Genomic DNA, 23121 nt, shown 5'->3' on the forward strand with positions numbered 1-23121 from the left:
TATGGGCGGATCGATCCTAAAGTATCAATACATCCGATACTGATTTTGTATCAAAAATATCGATCCTCACACAAAAATATTGATTCTAAAAAAGATATATATTTTCTTTAAACTAGGGATATATATTATTTGGTTACCATGAACATGAACAATAATCAAAAGCTTGAAAGTGAAATAAAAAGGATATGGCCATATTAGCAAATACTTGTGCAGGATGGGAACTATATCTTAACATGCATGCTGAAAGACACAAGCAGACAAGCGCTTGTGACATCACAAGGCCCATTCAAACAAGAGGGATCAGTGCCTTGTAGAGGTAATGATTGAAAATCAGAGAAACAGCTTCTGGAGTAAATTCACACTAAAATAACACCATATCTAAAGGTGACATTTCTTATAATGAGTTTGTGGGTAACTGTTGTTAATAAATAATTAAATTAAATAGTTAACCATGGTTTTACTGAAGTAATATTGTAGTAACCATGTTTTATTTTTTATTTTATTTTTTATGGGCTGAAACCATGGTTTTACTACAGTAATATTGTAGTAGTAACCGTGGTTAATTGCGTGGTAACAGTGGTTGAACTAAATTAGTTTTATTTTATTTATTTTATTTTTTTTTTACATTTGTGAGCCTAAACAGAAAATTATTTGATTTCTATTTTGTTTACCCTTACAAATAATTAACCACTATGGTAACTATAGTTTAACCATGGTTAATTTTTTTTGAAGGGTAACAAAATAGAAGCCTAATAATTTTCTGTTTAGGCTCACAAATGTAAAAAATAATAATTATTTTAAAAAAAAAATGACATGAATTATGGCTACAAATTATATTTTTAATTACCAATTTTATCCCAAGAAAAAAAAATCTATTTAATAGAAGTATCGGTATTGGTATCGGAATCGACGATATTGAACTTGAAATTATTGATATCGGATCGAAATGAAAACAAGTGGTATCGCCCATAGACATATAAATACATGTCAATGGTATCGCCCATCCCTACAGAGCATCTTTGAGCGGAAATCTGCATCTGGGATCAGTGAGAGCGCCACGGTTTCGCGCCCCCTGCAGGACTGGAGGAGCGTTGCGTTTCCTCGCACCAACTTCGCCGCCGTATAACCAGAGAACTGAGAGGTAACACAAACCGCCCTTTATTTTATCCATTTATGCCGTTGAACACGGACTTTTACCCAATATGGGGTCTTATAACGATGACGTGGGTGACAAGGGAGTTTTATATTGTGTATTTCGTCCCCATCGTGTCTTTTAAAAGGTTTAATCTGTAGATGATGAAATGTTAGCATGCTGTGGCTAACGTGATGAATCGATATGCTAGATATATAAAAAATAAATTGTATGTTTATTGGGTATTCAGCATTTACGCGATGTCTTAAAATGTGCTTAAGTGTAGATTTATTTGAAAATAAACAAGCTTAGTTGTTGTAAGTGTTTAAAAATAAGCCAGGCTGTTGCTATAGCTGCTAACTGATGCTGCATGTCATGTCATGATATGAATGAGTGTTTGAGCCTCATGATTTTAGTGTTTTATTTAATCTCTAATCCCCTCATGAACACGAGGACGCCCTCAAACAAAAGCAGAGAAATGAACATTTAACATCCTATGATCCCTGTGTGATGTTTGAAGAAGCTAGAGATTATGTTAGTCTCATTGGTGACTGGTTTTATTGGGTGGATAACGTTTATAAAACAGTTAAATGTATTATTATAGATTTTTATTTTAGATGCGTTTATAGGTAGTGTACTTCATGTCGGAGGGGGTGAACTGGTTTAATGGTTTAATCCAAGGAGAAAGTGATCCTAAAGCATGATTAAGGCTTATAAATATAATTTTGTATAGGTTTATTTGACCATTGTGTAGTTATGATATTTGTCCTATCATGGCTGTGCACTTTTTAATTTTTTTTATTTATTGAGACATTTAATATGGGCATTGAGCAACAACATATTTTGCTGCACATGGACCAATGTTGGGTGTAATGCATTACTAAGTAATTACTGTAAATTACTTTTTCATTGAAAAAAGTAGAGTACGGGATTACTTTTCATTTTTCAGTAATTTAATTAGTTACTTCTGATGTAATTGCGTTAAATACCGTATAGATTGTAGAACAATTCTATATAAAACAGTAGTGAATTTAAAATCAAAATGTAACGTCTAATGTTCAAATGTATGTTTTCTTTTTTTGGGTGGGGGGGGGATTTTTCCGCTTTTTCACCCATTTTGGAAGGCCCAATTCCCAATGTGCTTTTAAGTCCTCATGGTGGCATAGTGATTCGCCTCAGTCCGGGTGGCAGAGGACGAATCCCAGTTGCCTCCGCGTCTGAGACCGTCAACCTGCGCGTCTTATCACGTGGCTTGTTGAGTGCGTTGCTACGGAGACATAGCGCGTGTGGAGGCTTCACGGTATCCGCCGCGGCAACCACGCTCAACTCACCACGTGCCCCACCAAGAACGGACCACATTATGGTGATCACGAGGTGGTTACCCCATGTGACTCTACCCTCCCTAGCAACCGGGCCAATTTGGTTGCTTAGGAGACCTGGCTGGAGTCACTCAGCACGCCCTGGGATTCGAACTAGCGAACTCCAGAGGTGTTACCACTGAGCTATACAGGCCATGCAATGCAAGTGTATGTTGATCTGACAGACGGTCAGTATAAACGTCATCCATATGACTCCAGCAGTTAAATTAATCTCATGTAAAGTGATACAATCACTTTTGGTGCGAAAAATTATCCAAATTTAATGGTGCACTCAGTAACTTTTTGCTTGTGTCATCTTGGACTTACAGTGACACCAACAGTTTATTTCAATTGTATTATCCAAATGGTGTTTAAATAAATGAATGAATTAAAACTTTAATCAAATGAAAATATAACAATTAACTTTCAACATAATAACGTATTATTTTTTATCAAATGAAATGCTTATATACAGAACCTCACAGCACAATCCAAAATACAACATTGGAGTTATATTTTGTCAAATAAAGTGCTGTATAAGAGTATCACAGATGTTCGATTACTGCTTAAGTATAATACAATTACTACTGATTTATCATTAGTAGTAGTATTACAGTGAATATTACATAACTATACAGTAGGGATATATTTCTGTCATACTTTTTTCGTATAGCTATTATTTTGAAGGAGCTTTCATTTTGAAGTGCTTCTGTGGTATTTTGACCAAGGAGCTCTGACGTTATGAAGGCAGCTTCGCACTCCGGAAAAGCCGGTCGCTACGTGACTCAAAGTGATTATTAAACCGCAAAAGGCTGCTATTTAATTAAGTAAGTATGTACTCCGTATGTGCCTCGCACTACAACGTGAATTTGCACTCTATTTAGTATCATCTGCTACAAACAAAGCGTGCGGCGCTCTTGATGGTGTTTTCCCTGTATGTGCCAATGAGGGAGGAGCTTTAAAAGGTATTAACAGCTGGCATCAGCACAACACTGTCTCCACACATTCACAAGTGCTCACATTTGAAAAACATACAAACTCGATCTCATTAAATCGCAGCTTTTGCGGTTAAATCTCACTTGGACATAACGTGATTTTAATCTGTGGGCAGAATGTTTATGTAATTGTTACCGGTCCTCCTTGACCTGCTCTGAGCGGGATTCGAACCGGCGTCTCTGGCAGGCGGGCACGCTAATGAGGAGACTAAAGGCTACAGCCCCTAGCAACAGTCGCTAGTGCACCTCTTGAGGCCATGGGAGTGAGGTTTACACACTGCACAGCTACCTACCAGCTGGCTTCCGTTACATAATGACTTTCGTACGTCAGATGGTATAGTTTTTTGGTATCGGAGCATTTTTAAGGGTACCAGTACATGAGTGTGGTATTGGACCTGATACCAATACCAGTATTGGGACATCCCTAAAATAAAGTGATACAATCACATACAAGTGATCAACAATTGTCAGATGACAGCTCATTGCCTTGTGGAATGACGTAAACACTACAGTGACGATGTTTTATCGCTACAATAATCAAGCAAGTCTTTAAATCCAAAATGCTTACACCCACGACAGGAAAGTATGTGGTATCTGTATTTTCTCATGGCTGCAATTTCCACGATCATATTGAAAAATTCTGTTACAGTTTACAGTAATAAATGTCAGTAAGGGTGTTGATGTGAAGATGTGAAAAGTCTTTTAATGGATGTTGGTGCAGGGCAGGTGTTTTCTCTTTCCCTCAACAGTGTTGGTCTGAATATCAGGGCTCTTGTCTGTTTGACATGGTTGAACTGCTCCAAAGCACATTAAAAGAGAAGGTTTTCATGTATAATTCAAATGTGTCATGCGCCACCATATTGAGGGAAGCCCGATATTGCGCGCGTGAGCTGCTCCGCGCTATCCTGTCACCGGAGCTCGCAGCCCTGTTGATGCGCTCATTCACACGGATAGAGCAGGGTAGGGCTGGGTAATATGTAAAATATATTTGATTCTGGTATTTTTTTTCAAAAATGATATCGGTTCTTGTTTATAACTGGGTCTCTGTTCCCAACCCTACATGTCTTTCCTTTTAATGTGTATATGTGTGTTTGGCCCTGTGTTTGTTTTCGGCTACCTTGAAAGAATCTGCTAACATCTTTTGGACCACGGTGGTCGAGTCTTCCTCGGTCTGCTTGCACCTAGATTAAAACTTTCCCTTATCTGGGAAGAGTTTCAGAACCTTAATCCAGTTTTACGAACAGTCAGGGTCTGTATCATCACTAAGGGCTTGTACAGCCAAACATCCCTGGTTTCCTTTCATTCTTTACCATTGTAAAGCCCAGATGCAAATGGGCACACAGCCCTCGAGCCTTTTATTGCAGTGTAACACTGTTCAACTTATCGATATTGGTTGTCTTGTTAGCTCTGACCTGGATTGATTCTTTCTGTGTGTTCACAGCCCTGACAAGAGCAGCCACACATCCAGATCATGTCCGGCCCTGTCACGAGTCGATCCCGCGTTTATCCAGATGTCAACACACAGAGACCACGAGAATACTGGGACTATGAATCTCACGTCGTAGAGTGGGGGTAAGTTTAAAAACTGGTGTCATACAAATGGGTAATGAGGATACAGCATAAGCTGTGATCTTGATGAAAGATTCAGTGTGACCTGACCTTTTCTGAAACTATACTGTATTTAGCAGTTTGGGTGTAAAACTGGTCAAATTCACACAAGGAAACCAATTTTCTTCTTTATATATTTTGATGATAATGTGAGCTTTATTTGAAACGTCTACATTTCATGTTGACAGCAATCAAGATGACTACCAGCTGGTGCGGAAGCTCGGCCGAGGAAAGTACAGCGAAGTATTCGAAGCCATCAATATTACAAACAATGAGAAAGTAGTCGTCAAAATACTCAAGGTGAGGAGCGACGCTTTATCCAGAGTTCTGACCAGCCCCTCGGGTTATGCCAGGTTGGGTTCAGTTGCTGTTTACTGAAACACAACCCTCCTAAAGCAAGATGGAGAAGACTCTCGGCTTTATGTCCTCTCCAGGTTCTCATTTTTTGAGTCATTGATGAGAATGTCTGCTGAGATAAGCTTGTTTACATTATGGATGGCAGCGTAATACTGAAACCAGAACATATAGGCGAGTGTTCAGATGCAGGGGCGCCTGACGAATTCTTACTCTCCTCTTAACCAGAGAAAGCTCTAGATTCTTGTGATAACACTCGACCAGCTGAGAGCTTCTTTTCAAGCTAAGTGATAAATACTTTTGAAGATTAGCGCCGCTGTCCTGTAATGTATTCAGCCATGTATAATGAACTTCCCGTACTGGAGACACCAAGGACAAAGTTTTGCAGATTGAGTCTAGACTCGGTCAGATCAGATTGCCTCTGTCAGTCGGGCCGTATCATTGTCTCAGGATCTTTTGGAAATGGAAATTCTTATGTAAGACAACATGAAATCAAAATGCTTTCTTAAAGCTGAAGTGTCCAATTTAGCATCATAAAACGGAATGGAGCATAACAAACTGGTTCCAAAAGAAAAAAAATCCAGTTCATTTTCTCCATAGTGGAATTGATTTTTAACGATTACTCATAGACCTTTAAAGACAGACCTTACGTGAGCGTTAATGTTGTTAATCCACGGTAGAGGCTCTTGCTGAAGCCACCAGTCTACAATGTTTCAACTTCATTTTGATAAAAAAACTATTTAATAGCTGAAATCCTGGTGAAGAAGTACACTTCCCATTAACCTTAGGGGGAAAATCCACCAGTTTATGCAACCAAACTGGACTACCTACACTCTAATCTACTTATGTATTTGTGTATATCTGAATATTTCACACTAAACTTGAAATGAATTGATTGTTTACTTGTAATCAAGAACTTTAAATCAATAGTTGACCAGTGACAATTACCTGACAACTAAACACAAACATGTCAAAGAGGAAGCTTATTTTTAATTTTGAGATTGATTACGTTGTGATTTGGAGGGGTACATTGATTATCAGAGACCTCTCATGGCAATCAAACTGATAACGATGCTGCAATGCTATCGTTACAATAATCAAAACAAAGAGAGTGTAATTAACCGTGCTTTGAACACCTACCTGTCAAAACTTGAAACACTTGCCTGAAATGTTTCTCATGATCTTAAAAACCTTTTGATTTGAAGGCATATGCTTAAATGTTTGAAATTAGTTTTGTAGACAAAAATATATTTGTGCCACCATATTAATTTATTTCATTATAAAACTAAAATGTAATTTAAAAAAATTATGACTTGGACCAAACAATAAAGAAAAGCAGCCAATAAGTGCCCAACATAGATGGGAACTCCTTCAATACTGTTTAAAAAGCATCCCAGGGTGATACCTCAAGAAGTTGGTTGAGAAAATGTCAAGAGTACATGTCTGCAAATTCTAGGCAAAGGGTGACTACTTTGAAGATGCTAAAATATAACACAGTTTTGATTTATTTTGGATTTTGTTTAGTCACAACATAATTCCCATAGTTCCATTTATGTTATTCCATAGTTTTGATGACTTTACTATTATTCTAAAATGTGAAAAATAAATTATAATAAAGAATAACTGTTTCAAAACTTTTGACCAGTAGTGTGTGTATACAGTGCATCCGGAAAGTATTCACAGCGCTGCACTTTTTCCACATTTTGTTATGTTACAGCCTTATTCCAAAATGGATTAAATTCATTATTATCCTCAATTCTACAAACAATATCCCATAATGACAACGTGAAAGAAGTTTGTTTGAAATCTTTGCAAATTTATTAAAAATAAAAAAATAAAAAAAAAGAAGAAAAAAAAATCACATGTACATAAGTATTCACAGCCTTTGCTCAATACTTTGTTGAAGCATCTTTGGCACCAATTACAACCTCAAGTCTTTTTGAGTATGATGCTACAAGCTTGGCACACCTATTTTTGGGCAGTTTCTCCCATTCTTCTTTGCAGGACCTCTCAAGCTCCATCAGGTTGGATGGGGAGCATCGGTGCACAGCCATTTTCAGATCTCTACAGAGATGTTCAATCGGGTTTAAGTCTGGGCTCTGGCTTGGCCACTCAAGGACATTCACAGAGTTGTCCCGTAGCCACTCCTTTGTTATCTTGGCTGTGTGCTTAGGGTCGTTGTCCTGTTGGAAGATGAACCTTCGGCCCAGTCTGAGGTCCAGAGCGCTCTGGAGCAGATTTTCATCAAGGATGTCTCTGTACATTGCTGCATTCATCTTTCCCTCGATCCTGACTAGTCTCCCAGTTCCTGCCGCTGAAAAACATCCCCACAGCATGATGGTGCCACCACCATGCTTCACTGTAGGGATGGTATTGGCCAGGTGATGAGCGGTGCCTGGTTTCCTCCAGACATGACGCTTGCCATTCAGGCCAAAGAGTTCAATCTTTGTTTCATCAGACCAGAGAATTTTGTTTCTTATGGTCTGAGAGTCCTTCAGGTGCCTTTTGGCAAACTCCAGGCAGGCTGTCATGTGCCTTTTACTGAGGTGTGGCTTCCGTCTGGCCACTCTACCATACAGGCCTGATTGGTGGAGTGCTGCAGAGATGGATGTTCTTATGGAAGGTTCTCCTCTCTCAACAGAGAAATGCTGGAGCTCTGTCAGAGTGACCATCAGGTTCTTGGTCACCTCCCTGACTAAGGACCTTCTCCCCTGATCGCTCAGTTTGGCCGGGCAGCCAGCTCTAGGAAGAGTCCTGGTGGTTCCAAACTTCCATTTATGGATGATGGAGGCCACTGTGCTCATTGGGACCTTCAATGCTGCAGAAATGTTTTCTGTACCCTTACCCAGATCTGTGCCTCGATACAATCCTGTCTCGGTGGTCTACAGACAATTCCTTGGACTTCATGGCTTGGTTTGTGCTCTGACATGCACTGTTAACTGTGGGACCTTATATAGACAGGTGTGTGCCTTTCCAAATCATGTCCAATCAACTGAATTTACCACAGGTGGACTCCAATCAAGTTGTAGAAACATCTCAAGGATGATCAGTGGAAACAGGATGCACCTGAGCTCAATTTTGAGTGTCATGGCAAAGGCTGTTAATACTTATTTACGTCATTTATTTTCATTTTTTTATTTTTAATAAATTTGCAAAGATTTCAAACAAACCTCTTTCACATTGTCATTATGGGGTATTGTTTGTAGAATTGAGGAAAATAATGAATTTAATCCATTTTGGAATAAGGCTGTAACATAACAAAATGTGGAAAAAGTGAAGCGCTGTGAATACTTTCTGGATGCCCTGTGTATATATATATATTTAATAGTGCCACAGGGTTTAGGAAAGTGGCGTACTTATAGATGACTGCAACATTAAACTCGGATGGGAGAAAGTATTTTAACATCTAAAAAATTTTGCAAATCACCTTTTATGTTGCTGGTCTTCTTTTGAACTAGCCAGTGTTATCAAGGCCACATGGGTGGGGAAAAATATCATTTGTTAAATGATATCATGACCCACTTTTCACAATCAAATCCAGTTTGATACATTTATATCAAATCCCGCCCTCATTGCTTACCGTTAAATATTATTTTTCAGTCTGAAGTGCAGCCAAAATGCAGCATTGAATTTTGAATCCCATTTTATGTTGCCTGCAAATGTTTAAGGTTATTTCTTTTGTCTTTTCCTGTGCAGCCAGTAAAGAAGAAGAAAATCAAGCGGGAAATAAAAATTTTGGAGAATCTGAGAGGCGGCCCTAACATCATCACACTTCTAGACATTGTCAAAGATCCCGTGGTCAGTTCTCTGAATTTTTTTTTACATTTATATACACACAGGATTTGTTTTGTTTGTATACAGTGTTATATAGAGGACCTAGATAACAGATTTAGTCACTAGCTTGTGTTTAAGTAGGCCTAACTTACACATGACATTTCCATTAGAGGGCAACCGATAGTGGATTTTGCAGATACAGATAACTAAGGTGGTGGAAAAAGCTGATTAATCAGCCAATAGTTTTTGAAATTGATTTATAAAGTAAAAAAAAAAAACGTCTTTAGGTGTGTCCCAAACCGCACACTTCTGCACTATTTTATGCCATTTTGTAGTTTAAGTAGTTCGAGTAGTGTTAACACTGAAAATGCAGCAAAAAGAAGTGTACTTTAAGCTCCCATATGATGCAATTTTTCAATTGTCAAAACGGAGTGTGGAATGTTGGACACTTCATGCACTCGGCTCTCACAGCTTGCCATACATACGGGAAGCGGTGGAGTTACATGGCTGTTACAACAAATATTTACATTGTTTAAGATACAAGTGTTGAACTGAGGTTGGCTAACGCACTAAAGGTAGCGGCAACACATCAAGTGTGCTTGAAACGTCACTCCCATCAGCTGTTAAATGGCAAACGCTTCAGTGTAGTAAAAAAACGTTAAGTATTCCATTTGGGATGAAACACTTTGAAAATTCATAGTATATGAGTGCATAGTATATTTTGTAAGTGCATACTGTATAGTGTGTTGTTTGGGCCACAGCTTTTGTCTTTCCTTTTTGTGATGGGCACAGAGGATACAAGAGTCCAAAATGAATAAAATCCCAGATGTAGTTTATTGTGCAACCTAAATCCCATTAATAAACAGAATAAATTAATAAAAAAAAAAATATTTTGAAGTTACGTAGGCATGGCTCCATTACAAGGCTCTATACTTATGTATATAGTACTAAATTAAGCTTTTTATAGTCTAAATATTCACCAGATGAAGGGTTTAATATATATATATATATATATATATATATATATATAATTACACACAGTATCTCACAGAAGTGAGTACACCCCTCACATTTTAGTAAATATTTTATTATATCTTTTCATGTGACAACACTGAAGAAATGACACTTTGCTACAATGTAAAGTAGTGAGTGTACAGCTTGTATAACAGTGTAAATTTGCTGTCCCCTCAAAATAACTCAACACACAGCCATTGATGTCTAAACCGCTGGCAACAAAAGTGAGTACACCCCTAAGTGAAAATGTCCAAATTGGGCACAATTAGCCATTTTCCCTCCCCGGTGTCATGTGATTCGTTAGTGTTACAAGGTCTCAGGTGTGAATGGGGAGCAGGTGTGTTAAATTTGGTGTTATCACTCTCACTCTCTCATACTGGTCACTGGAAGTTCAACATGGCACCTCATGGCAAAAAACTCTCTGAGGATCTGAAAAAAAGAATTGTTGCTCTATATAAAGATGGCCTAGGCTATAAGAAGATTGCCAAGACCCTGAAACTGAGCTGCAGCATGGTGGCCAAGACCATACAGCGGTTTAACAGGACAGGTTCCACTCAGAACAGGCCTCGCCATGGTCGACCAAAGAAGTTGAGTGCACGTGCTCAGCGTCATATCCAGAGGTTGTCTTTGGGAAATAGACGTATGAGTGCTGCCAGCATTGCTGCAGAGGTTGAAGGGGTAGGGGGGTCAGCCTGTCAGTGCTCGGACCATACGCCGCACACTGCATCAAATTGGTCTGCATGGCTGTGTGTGTGTGTGTGTGTGTGTGTGTGTATGTATATATATATATATATATATATATATGTGTGTATATATATATATATATACTGATCAGCCACAACATTAAAACCACCTGCCTAATATAGTGTAGGTCCCCCTCGTGACACCAAAACAGCACCAACTGCTATTCTGAGATGATATTCTTCTCACTACAATTGTACAGAGTGGTTATCTGAGTTACTATAGATTTTGTCAGTTTGAACCAGTCTGGCCATTCTCTGTTGACCTCTCTCATCAACAAAGCGTTTCCATCCACAGAACTGCTGCTCACTGGATGTTTTTTGTTTTTGGCACCATTCGGAGTAAATTTTAGAGACTGTTGTGTGTGAAAATCCCAGGAGATCAGCAGTTACAGAAATACTCAGACCAGCCTGTCTGGCACCAACAATCATCCATGCGATTATCTAATCAGCCAATCGTGTGGCTGCAGTGCATAAAATCATGCAGATACGGGTCAGGAGCTTCAGTTAATGTTCACGTCAACCATCACGTCCGCCAGTGATTTGGAGCGTGGCATGATTGTTGGTGCAGAGAATGGCCAGACTGGTTAAAACTGAGAAAGTCTACGGTAACTCAGATAACCGCTCTGTACAATTGTGGTGAGAAGAATATCATCTCAGAATGCAATTCTGAGATGCGAGTTGGCGCTGTTTTGGTGGCACGAGGGGGACCTACACAATATTAGGCAGGTGGTTAATGTTGTGGCTGATCGGTGTATATATAAATACACTGTAAATAAGGATGAAATTTTATTTCACCTCTAGAGGCCACTGTTATACCGTCAAACCAAGCAGTTCTAAAAGTACAATCCTTCAGCGCTAGCCACAGAGAAACAGAAGAATAACAAAAAAATATATCTGCAGCTATCATATAGATTTTTACCAATAACAATAGTTCCAAAAAGCAACTATTGGCAGAATTCATCAGTAAAACCGATATATCGGTCTGTCTCTTATTTCCATATAAACTTTGAATCTCTAAGGATTGTTTTTAAATCTGTGTCTTTAAGGCCTTACTCAGACAGGCAGAAAAAATACAACCTGACTCAAATCCATATCTTTTTGTAGTCTTAAAAAAACACCACATGAAATCCAATTTCCACAAGCCCGAACTAAGCTTACTTAGTATGTGGTTTGAAATCCGATTAAAATCTGATTTTTGTTAATGCATTTGGCTGAACCGTCAGATCCTATTTCATGTGTTCTTTTTTGTGTGTTGGGTTGTTACGTTAAGTGTTGCAACAAGCAGACTTCATTAACTTGGATGACAACACTTTCAGATTTGTATAATGGCCTCATGAAAAACAGTCAATGGCAAAACATCCATTGCTTAAGTTGCACATTTGGTGAACTATCACAAGAAATGGGGATGTGCGAGAAACAGCAACTTCAGTCTGAATAAAAAAAATAATATCTGGCAACAGATAACTTCATTATATTGCAGTTTGATCAGTCACTATAAAATCAAATGTAAGAACTTCATTTCTAACTGAATTCTTTTGTGTCTCCCTGTGCAGTCTCGAACTCCAGCTCTGGTTTTTGAACATGTGAACAACACAGACTTCAAGGTAAATCATTTTATTCTACAGTCTCATTTAAAGCATAAAACACAAACTGAATAATTTTAGCTCAACTCTCCTCTTTTGTCATGCAGCAATTATATCAAACGCTATCAGACTACGACATCCGGTTCTACATGTACGAGATCCTAAAGGTAGGCTCTCTGAGTTCCTTCCCCTGCAGATGTCTGAATAAGAATGGAGTAGCAAAAATCAATTGTGCTTTACAGTTCTTATTCAGTGAAATCATTGTAAACTTATTGAAAGCCCTGTGTTACACTGACTTCACTCCCCAAAGACTGTTTCTCTCTGACTGTCTGGTTTTACTCAAAGTTTTGGGTGACCCTCATAGTTTTACTGCCACTCAAGGTGTTTTGGGTTCTTTCAGCTGAAGTTCAGATATCATGTTGGTTCACTCCGCTTCACCATATTGCATGCTTGTACTGGTAGTGAGTTGGGTGAGAACGCTGAGGGTTCAGATGAATGGTTTGACTGCTTATGGGTTCAGGTGTGTTAATCTGGATCAGGTAAAGCTGCATCACAACAGGAGAAAGAGCATCTGTCCACTGACTGAACTTTTTGTACCTTCACCACCCACTCAAACGTTACACTGGGTTTCCCTCTCTCATGTGCATGCTTTTTCTTTTTTCCCAATACCTTTTTTCCTTTTTCTATTACAAAATATTGTCAGACTGTTTTTAGCTCATATATGTTTCAGATGCATGAACAATTATTTTTTTCTCGGCAAGGTAATTTAAAGCAGTAAGTCTCTCAATGTGATGAAATAAAATACACCAATGTAATATAGATACTTTATTATTAATAATTGGGTCAATGATGTGATGCTAATTTGTAAGTCTGTATCTATAAAGTTAATCAAAAATACATTAAAAATGCAATTCTCACAATAGTTACTTGAATCACCTCTACCATGACGTACATGTGTTTAATATCTGAGGTCAAAGGCAAAATTATTATAATTTTTTTTTCTTCTCCCAATTTGGAATGCCCAATTCCCAATATGCTTTTTAAGTACCCATGGTGGCGTAGTGATTCGCCTGTCTGGGTGGCGGTGGATGAATCCCAGTTGCTCCGCGTCTAAGACCGTCAACCTGCGCATCTTATCATGTGACTTGTTGAGCGCGTTGCCACGGAGACATAGCGCGTGCGGAGGCTTCTAGCGAACTCCAGGGGTGGTAGCCAGCATCTTTACCACTGAGCTACCCGGGCCCCCTTCAAAGGCATTTTTATAATTTTTCTGGGGCTTAAACAAAAAAATGTCATGTGTTGTAACTGTCTGGAGAGAGTAAAAAAAATCAGTCTCATTAAAAGCTGAAATTCTTAAAAAAAAAATAAATAAAAAAATGTTGGCATGAGTATTGCAGAATAATCTTTTATAATTATTGCTTAGAAAAAGTAAGCAGTGAAACAATTTTGTTTTAAAATATTATTCATGTCATGTGGCGTAACCAACATGTATTGTAGGTTGCCTTTTTATTTTCATGTGACAGAAAACGCACACAAAACAAAAACACAGAGGACTACTTTAGACCCTTCAGACTGTGAAGTAAAAAATAAAAAAAAAAATCTCATTTTTATGAAAAAGCACTTGTTCAGGTCAAATAGAGGAACCCTAAGAAAACGTCTATGATACACTTCGCTCAAATATTCATGAGATTTGTAAACTTATTACCACAGACAACCTTGTTTGCCAGTGACCCAAAATTAAACTATTAATATTAAATTAATTAATTCCAAGTTCAAACTATAAACTGTTTATGGTTGCAATTTGAGCATCAAAATAGAATACAGAAATGTGTGTGCGGTCACAAGTATTTGTATATCGGCTAATTTATATAATTGGTAACAGCTTTACATTTGCCCAATTCAATCAGAATTTAGGGCTGGAACTGACAGTTTATATATATATATATATCTGGACATCACCTGTTTTTGTTTTTTTGTTTTGTTTTTTTAATAATTTGAAATATTTATTGTTTACAATTTATCCATGATAGAAAAAAAATGAAAAAAAGCAAAGCAAGGGGGGCCTGGGTAGCTCAGTGAGTATTGCCGCCGTCTACCACCCCTGGAGTCGTGAGTTGAATCCAGGGTGTGCTGCGTGACTCCAGCCAGGTCTCCTAAGCAACCAAATTGGCCTCGTTGCTAGGGAGGGCAGAGTCACGTGGTAACCCCCTTGTGGTCAGATTAGTGGTTCTCGCTCTCAATGGGGCGTGTGGTAAGTTGTTTGTGGATCTCGGAGAGTAGCATCCACATGCTGTGACTCTCCGTGGTGTCATGCACAACGAGTCGTGTGATAAGATGCACGGATTGACTGTCTCAGAAGCTGAGGCAACTGAGACTTGTCCTCCGCCACCCAGATTGAGGTAACCGTGCCACCACGAGGACCTAGTAAGTAGTGGAAATTGGGTATTTCAAATTGGGGAGGAAAAAAAAGCAAAAATGTAAAGTTCTGATTTAAAAGTGTATTTGTAACTTCTAGTTCTAAGATCATGTCTCTCTCTTTCTCTCAGGCTTTGGATTACTGCCACAGTATGGGAATCATGCACAGAGATGTGAAGCCACACAACGTAATGATCGACCATGAACACAGAAAGGTACTGCTCGCTCACCGCCTCGTCTTATTGGTCACTGCATAGCCATCTCATACTGCAACCGTCTGATTGGCTGAATAGAGATGTGCTCACTTGCATGCTCCAATCAAGAAGCAGAGCCAATTTGCTTTAGTAAAATAAGCTTTGTTTGTTTTTGTAAACAAACAAAATTCATTGGGCTAGATCAAATTTAAGAGTCTATGAATTGAAGATATTTCCTGCATCAAACAGTGATGCGGAAAGTGTTTGTTGTTCCACCGTCAGAACTTGAGCAAGTTGTGCTCGTCATGAAATATTCCCTATTGACTGAACTGACACATTTTTCTCTTATTGTGTTTTTCGTCATTTTAGCTGCGACTGATAGACTGGGGTTTAGCAGAGTTTTATCACCCCAGTCAGGAGTACAATGTCAGGGTGGCGTCTCGATATTTCAAAGGACCTGAATTGCTGGTGGACTATCAGGTGAGAATGAGAACAGAAATTGGGTGTAGAATCAACGAAGATTAAAAAAACAAAACAAAAAACAGCTGCTGTATTGCAGTGTTTCCCAAACTTGGGTACGTGTACCCCTGGGGTTACGTGAGGTGACAAAGGGGTATGTGAATAAAATTCTGAGATTTACCGTTCTTTTAATTTCATCACAGTCTAAAATAACATTCAAACCAGTTCATGTATTTCTCACTGGCAAAAATAATTTTGTGTGCCCTCTAGTGTAGAAACACCAAAATGGTTGTGTCATAAAGGTCAGATAAATATGCAATGAAATAACCCTATCTTTTGCGTTTAAGAAAACTTGTGCGTCACAAGTATCTTTTTTTGCCAGCCCAGCACACTGCTAGGTGACGTAGCTTAGTGATTGCAAATAAAATTGATACTTCACTGTTTTACCAGACTTGCACATGTCAGTCATCCACAATTTTAGTTTGTCCCCACAGTTTAAAACGTAATTTGTATTTAAGGTTAGATGCATAGGGAGTTTCGATTCTGATAGTTTAAGTTCATAAGCTTTGATGACAGGTGTCAGACATCCGGTGCGGCCAAATAATTTTCCACATTCACACGTAGTAATTTTCCACTCACATTTGCTCGTTCGCTAGAGACCTGTTTTCACATTGGGTTTTTTTCAGCAAATGAGCTCAACGTTGCTAACAGTGTCAAATGTGACATAAAGCACCTTAAGCTGACCGCGCAATTGCACAGATACTTACTCACAATGCTCGAAGTCGGCCGGCAATGCCGCACCTGCTATGATGTGCAATTCCAGGCACAGAACCAAACTCTATTCTTGCGTACTGTGACGCGATGGGGGGGAAATTTCAAGTTATGCAGTTATATCTAGCATATCCATCTCAATCGGTAAGCCATTTATTCAATATGTATATAATTAATATAACGTAAAAATATAACATGTTTAATATAAGGGAGTTGTTTTACAAAGATAATTGTGTTAAATATACATATTTTCAAAATACCATGTGTGAATGTTATCTATGCGTTTGAAGGGGGTACGTGAATGGATGTTGAATGTTTGGAGGGATACGCCACTGTAAAAAGTTTGGGAACTACTGCTCTATTGCCAATGATTAGGGATGGCACAAAGTAACAGGTTTCAAAACATTGCAAACCAATAGACTAAATGCAAACCATACTGAGGCATATTTCGATCTTGCAACATTTTCTGTCCATGTTATCATAAATGAAATGACCCAACAAACATCACAAGCACATTTTTCTACACTATTTACAGGGTTCGTACAAGCGTTTTGAAGTGCTTAAAATTTTTCAATTTAGCTTTTTGAAATTTCACTACTGGAATACATGGAAAAACACCTTTTATGGAAAAGTGCTTGAAATTAAAACAATCAAAGATGAGATCCACGCACTCCACTTTCACTGAATGTCTCTTTTAATGCACTTTCTGTTCTTTACAGTCAGTTGTTGATCAAAAAGTAAAAAGAAACATTAATTTTGACACATAGCAGAAAAATGCGCATTCATATGCACTGACCCGAAACATTTCGTAGACACTCTTTGAAGTGCCTCCAACCTTAAAGAGACTGGACTTATATATACTGTCATACTTTGTCATTTAGGTGATGTTATTTCGAATCGTGAACCTTATTGTACATCAAACCGAATTGTGAGAAAACCATATCGTCCCACCCATGACTAACATAAACCAGTTAACTTGATTGTCATAAGAAACAAAGATAATGGCTGAATGAAAAGCTTTTTTGCTGTACATATGCAAGTTGACTGGCTGGTTTTGTCTTGCAGATGTATGACTACAGTTTAGACATGTGGAGCTTAGGCTGCATGTTGGCGAGTATGATCTTCCGGAAAGAGCCTTTTTTCCATGGACACGACAACTACGATCAGGTGAGTGTTTCTGCTTTCAAGCCAAATGTGATTCTACAAGCATTTCCAAATATCAGAGTTCCCATGGTCATGAAAAACCTGGAAATATCAGGGATGTTCTGCTCAAATATTTAACCAGCTAGATTATTGCTTTTATGTAGAGTAAAACTTGCTCGCATGACAAAGTGATATCTGATTTATGAGCTGAGTCAGTTCTTTCCAATGAATTGGCATGCACAAATGAGTTCATTAGTGATTTGGTCTGAAACAAAATGATTTTTCAAAAGCCTTGTCCAGTAATTAGTTCATAGACAAGTTTTGGAAATTCTTTGGTGAAAAAGTATGGGAACCCTGTTTATTGGTGTTTATTTTTTACTCTTTTTGAGTTTTAGAAATGTCCTTTCTCTCAGTCTTTCAGTTGAGTTAGGTTGGTGATGTGTGGTGGCTGCTGCTGCCCCCTGCTGTTTCTAAACAGTACTGTTTCTTCTCAGCTCGTACGGATTGCCAAAGTCCTGGGCACAGAGGACCTCTACGACTACATCGACAAATACAACATTGAGCTTGATCCACGGTTCAATGACATTTTGGGAAGGTTTGTTTGTATGTATGTTATAGTTTTGCCACATTTTTGTGATGCTGACTGATAGTGATTGTTGTTTGTATTCTTTTATATAGACATTCCCGGAAAAGGTGGGAACGGTTCGTGCACAGTGAGAACCAGCACCTGGTCAGTACCGAAGCGCTCGATTTCCTGGACAAACTGTTGCGCTATGATCATCAAGCTCGCCTCACCGCCCGGGAGGCCATGGAGCACCCTTACTTCTGTGAGTTTGTCACTATTGTTATATTGAATATAGCACTCAAAAAGTATGATGTAATGAGGACTGTACATGTCTCCTGACAGACCCCATAGTGAAGGAACAGGCAAGGATGGGCTCCACTTCAGGACTGTCCTCTGGCTCCACTCCAGTCAGCACATCCAGTATGATTACAGGTGAATCATAACAGGTGCCCCCATCTCTGTCCATCCCTCCATTTCTTTTGTAAGCACTGAGCCGTGTTTATCTTCACGCCCATTTCCTCTTGTTCTGCTGCCTTAAGCACTGTTCACACCGCCATTGATTTTATCGCTAGATTTCGCTAGGGAAGGGAATTGTAAGGAATGTAATGAGTCCAGTTCTGAAACATAACAATTACGGTACCTTTACGGTTCCATTGCGATTCTTTTTGATCTTGTGAGGAAGAAGTATTTGGAACTAAGAAATGCTATTCTTTTTTTCTTTTTTTTTTTTTTCAATTTGGAATGCCCAATTCCCAATGCGCTCCAAGTCCTCATGGTGGCATAGTGACTCGCCTCAATCCGGGTGGCGGAGGACGAATCTCAGTTGCCTTCACTTTCTGAGACCGTCAATCTGCACATCTTATCACGTGGCTTGTTAGTTCTCACAAGCCTTAAAGGGTTAGTTCACCCAAAAATGAAAATTCCTCTAATTTTTTACTTACCTTTAAGCCATCCCAGATGTGTGACTTTCCTTCTTCAAGTGAAGCTTTTTATAAGCAGATTTCAGCTCAGTTTTTCCATAAAATGCAAGTAAACGGGTGCCATCAGGCTGCTGGCTGCTTGACTGTCCAAAAGGCATATTTAGGCAGTATAAATGTATTCCGCACGACTCCAGTCGATCAATTAATGTCTTAATTAAAGAAACAAATTGATAATTAAAATGTTTTTAACTTTAAATTATACAAAGCGCGTGCTTCCGACTTCTCAAATGAGCACGCAATAGCGCTTGCAGTACACGACGACAGTGTGATGCGTCGACTGCTGGAAGGAAGCGTTTTTTTATTTTTTATTATAAAGAGATTTGTTTCTTACACCAACCTATCAATTTGCTTCAGAAGACATTAATTGATCGACTGGAGTTGTGTGGGATACTTTTATGCTGCCTAAATATGCCTTTTTGACCATCAAACGGCCAGCATTCTGATGGCACCTGTTTACTTGCATTGTATGGACAAACAGGGCTGAAATGGGCTTATAAAATTCTTCACTTTGGTTCTGCTGAAGAAGGAAAGTCATACACATCTGGGATGGCTTAAAGGCAAGTAAATCATGAGAGAATTTTCATTTTTGGGTGAACTAACCCTTTAATTACTCATTACACAATAAAAGTTCTTCGTTCATTTTGAGTCGGACATGACAAAATGAACAACTTCGGTTCAGTAAGTGTTTGATTCATTAAAAAGAACCAGCTGATGACTTTTTTTTTTTTTTTTTTTTTTTTTTTTCAAGAGTTAAATGTTGCTTTATTTTTTGTGGTGTAGATTCAAAAGAACCGGCTCATAAGAGTCACTCGTTAGGGTAACTTAATGTTCTAGTCGCAATGTATGTTTCACTCTACTGATTCAGTAGTGGTGGTGCAGTGCAGAAAACGTTGACAGAGTATTTGGGTATGATGTACTGTCCGCATCAGCAGAAGAATTACGTTTGAGAACCTTTAACAGAACTGAAAATCCTTTAGATCAGTTAGTATTTAAAAAAAAAAAAATAAAAAAAAAAAAATCTGAATACTAGTTGCTTCAGACTTGGTCACTAGTAAGCCCAGCAATTACATTAGAATGATCAGGTGTAAGAGTGATCATTCTAATGTAATTGCTGGGCTGCACAACTGGCTTTTGCGTTTGAAAATCTTTGCACAGATGTTATGAAATATATTGCTTGTGAAGGTAAGATAGCATTCTACTTTAAAATTAAATTAAAATGAACTTGTTTATTTCTTGTGTGTGTGCTAGCTCATCCTTTAACATCTTGTATGTGTGTTTATTTTGCTTTTGTTAAATAATGATTCTATGTTTGCCTGTAGGAGGTGTCACATCGATGTCCTCCCAGCCGATGGCCAACATCGCAGGATCTCCTGTTATCTCCTCTCCCAGCGCTCTTGCCACACAGGTTCCTGCAACCGCTGGTGCCCAACCCTGAACGGACTCGCTGTCCATCTCTTACCTGGGCCACATTTTTATGTTGAGTGTAAACAGGTAAAAGAGAGACTAAATTAGGTTTCTTTTTTCCTTTTTCTTTTTTTTTTTCTTTTCCATACAATAATTATATATTGAAGCTCAGACACACAGCAGACAGTTATGTTGTGTCAGTGTCCAGCTTTCTTTCCCAATGGTATCTATATAGAAGCCACTACAGTGTAGAAATTCAGAAAAATGGATAATAAAATTTATTTTATATGTCCCTACATTGGTTTCTGTTTGTTGTTTTAAATAAAATCAAAGTTTGTCTTGTTGAAAATGAAATTTATGTACATGCACACACTGGTTTTAAACTGTTTCTACTACGGCTGGGTATTGATACAGATTTCCCGGTTCGATTCAATATGGATTCTCGATTTTCATTCAATATGGATTCATATGGGTTTATTTCAGTTATAATGTCCCTTTTACTTGTATATAAAATAAATTATCTCCCAACTAATGCTGTTAATTATACAAGGGATCTTTTAACTAGGTACATTAGGAAAATATTAATTTTACTAAATTCATTTTTATTACTTTTTCATCATTTTGGTCACATTTTGGCTTTTTAAAAATGAACAGATAAATGTATTCAATCAATAAATAAATTATTTCATATAATATTTTTGTTACATATTTATTGTTAAATTGAATAAGTTGTACTATTTACAAGTATTTACATTGATTTGTTTAACATGTGCTAAAACCGGTACTGTCTCTTTAACAAGAAACGGCTTTTCTGTAAACAGCGCCTTTAAATGAATATTAACTTAAGAGGACTCGAAATGCTTAACCTCGTCTGTGCTATTCATGATTAGAATTAAATAATTTTTAGGGGTTCAAGCGCCTAGCGCTGAAACCCTATTGTAATTGTTAAGATTTTTATTATTATTATTCCGCCATAAAACTGATCGGGCAGAGCAAACCGTAAGGCCTAGAGACTTGAAACTTTGTCAGATGGTATTAGTATTACTCGCTACTCAGAAACACGGACTCGGCCAAATCGGTCAATGGGGGGGCGGTACAGCAATAAAAAACACGAAACTGCTCATAACTCCTAGACTGTTTGTCGTAGACTCCGATTTCATTTCCGCCTATAAAAATTTTCTGCCATCTTGGATTTTTCATAAAACCTACTTTTGCGAACTAGTCCTAGGTTTTTCATCTGATCGGGACCAAACCAGTGCCAAATGATTCTATGGAGTCTCAATATAAAAAGTTATCAAAAAAAGTTTGAACTTTCGACTCGAGCTAGCTACGGAATGCGAAAACATCGGAAGTAGGATTGGCCAATTTTACGTAAATGACTATAACTCTTGAAGGAAATGAGATATCTTCACCAAACTTGGCATGCTTATGTAAGAGGTCAATCTTTGGTCGCTCAGAAAAGTTGGCGCAGTTTTGCCACGTGGTGGCGCTATAATACCAAAAAAACATGAAATTGGCTGTTAATATGAAACCATTAAACTTATTGACTTCAAAATTTGCATACATTGTCTCAGCTGCCATCATTGTCTATATGGACATTCACGTATGTTGAAAAACATGGCTGCCATCGGCCAATCAAATTTCAGCAGCTATTACACAAGGTTAACAAAGACAGTTCGGAACGAAACTTGGTGGACCTATTTGACTCTTGGTCTGAGAGGGTTGTGCAAAGTTTTAAAAAAATCGGCCACTAGGTTGTGCTATCACGATTTTTGTAGGTATTAATGGTTGTATATAATGCAGTGTTGTAAAAAAAACACAAGTAATATATATCATTTAATAGCTCTTCTCATTCTAAACAACTTTTCCTCAAGAAGCATTGGTGTCTGTCAAACCGTTCGGTACATATTTCAGATAATGTTCAAAACCTACTTTTGCGAACTAGTCCTAGGTTTTTCACCCGATTGGAACCAAACCAGTGCAGAAATATACTCTGGAGTCTGATTATCAATAATTATTAAAAAAAAAAAATTTCGACTCACAGTCGCTAAGGGGTGCCAAAACGTTCGAAAAGGGTGGGCCATTTTTACTAAAATGGCTATAACGCCCGCACGAAGTGAGATATTTTCTCCAAACTCGGTACACGTGTATGAGCTCAATCTGAGTTCACAGTAAAAAAAAGAAACGCGGAGTTTGGCCACTTAGTGGCGCTATAACAGGAAAAAAACATAAAAACAGCTCTAACTATGCAACCGTTAGTCTGATTGAGTTGAAAATCGGCAAGCAGTGTCTTTGTCCAAGGTGCCATGACTGTCTATGAGGACATTGGCGTATCTCAAAAAACATGGCCGCCATCGGCCAATGAAGTTTGAGCACCTATTAGACAAGGTTAACAGAGGCCGATCGGCACAAAACTCGGTGGGCCTGTTCGACTCCTTGCCCTAGAGGTCTGTGAGAAATTTTTAAGAAATCGGCCAATGGATGGCGCTAACGAGTTTTACGCCTCTGTAATCACGTGGTGTTTCACACATACACACAATGGATGTGTCCCAATTCAAAGGCTGCATCCTTCGAAGGACTCTGACTTCAAAGGCCATGCCTTCGAAGGCCGCAAAGGTTGGACTGAGCA

At 38.4% G+C, this 23121-nt stretch overlaps 1 protein-coding gene across 2 annotated transcripts; it reads left to right on the plus strand.

Moving 5' to 3' along the window:
* The first annotated feature begins 1031 nt into the window (after positions 1-1031).
* Positions 1032-20788, plus strand: LOC127420879 (casein kinase II subunit alpha). 2 transcript variants are annotated; one of them, XM_051663471.1, is made up of 13 exons: positions 1032-1141; positions 4927-5057; positions 5282-5393; positions 9144-9245; positions 12532-12582; positions 12669-12728; positions 15108-15191; positions 15540-15650; positions 17466-17567; positions 18038-18138; positions 18222-18370; positions 18451-18554; positions 20408-20788. In XM_051663471.1, the coding sequence occupies exons 2-12, from the start codon at positions 4957-4959 to the stop codon at positions 18549-18551; spliced, it is 1074 nt and encodes a 357-aa protein (XP_051519431.1). In that variant the 5' UTR covers positions 1032-1141; positions 4927-4956; the 3' UTR covers positions 18552-18554; positions 20408-20788. The 2 variants fall into 2 exon arrangements, with proteins under 2 accessions (XP_051519431.1, XP_051519430.1); XM_051663470.1 differs by having other exon boundaries at positions 18451-18540.
* The last annotated feature ends 2333 nt before the right edge of the window (positions 20789-23121 follow it).

The sequence above is a fragment of the Myxocyprinus asiaticus genome, chromosome 30 (assembly GCF_019703515.2).
Source record: "Myxocyprinus asiaticus isolate MX2 ecotype Aquarium Trade chromosome 30, UBuf_Myxa_2, whole genome shotgun sequence".
In the NCBI taxonomy this organism is placed as follows: domain Eukaryota; kingdom Metazoa; phylum Chordata; class Actinopteri; order Cypriniformes; family Catostomidae; genus Myxocyprinus; species Myxocyprinus asiaticus.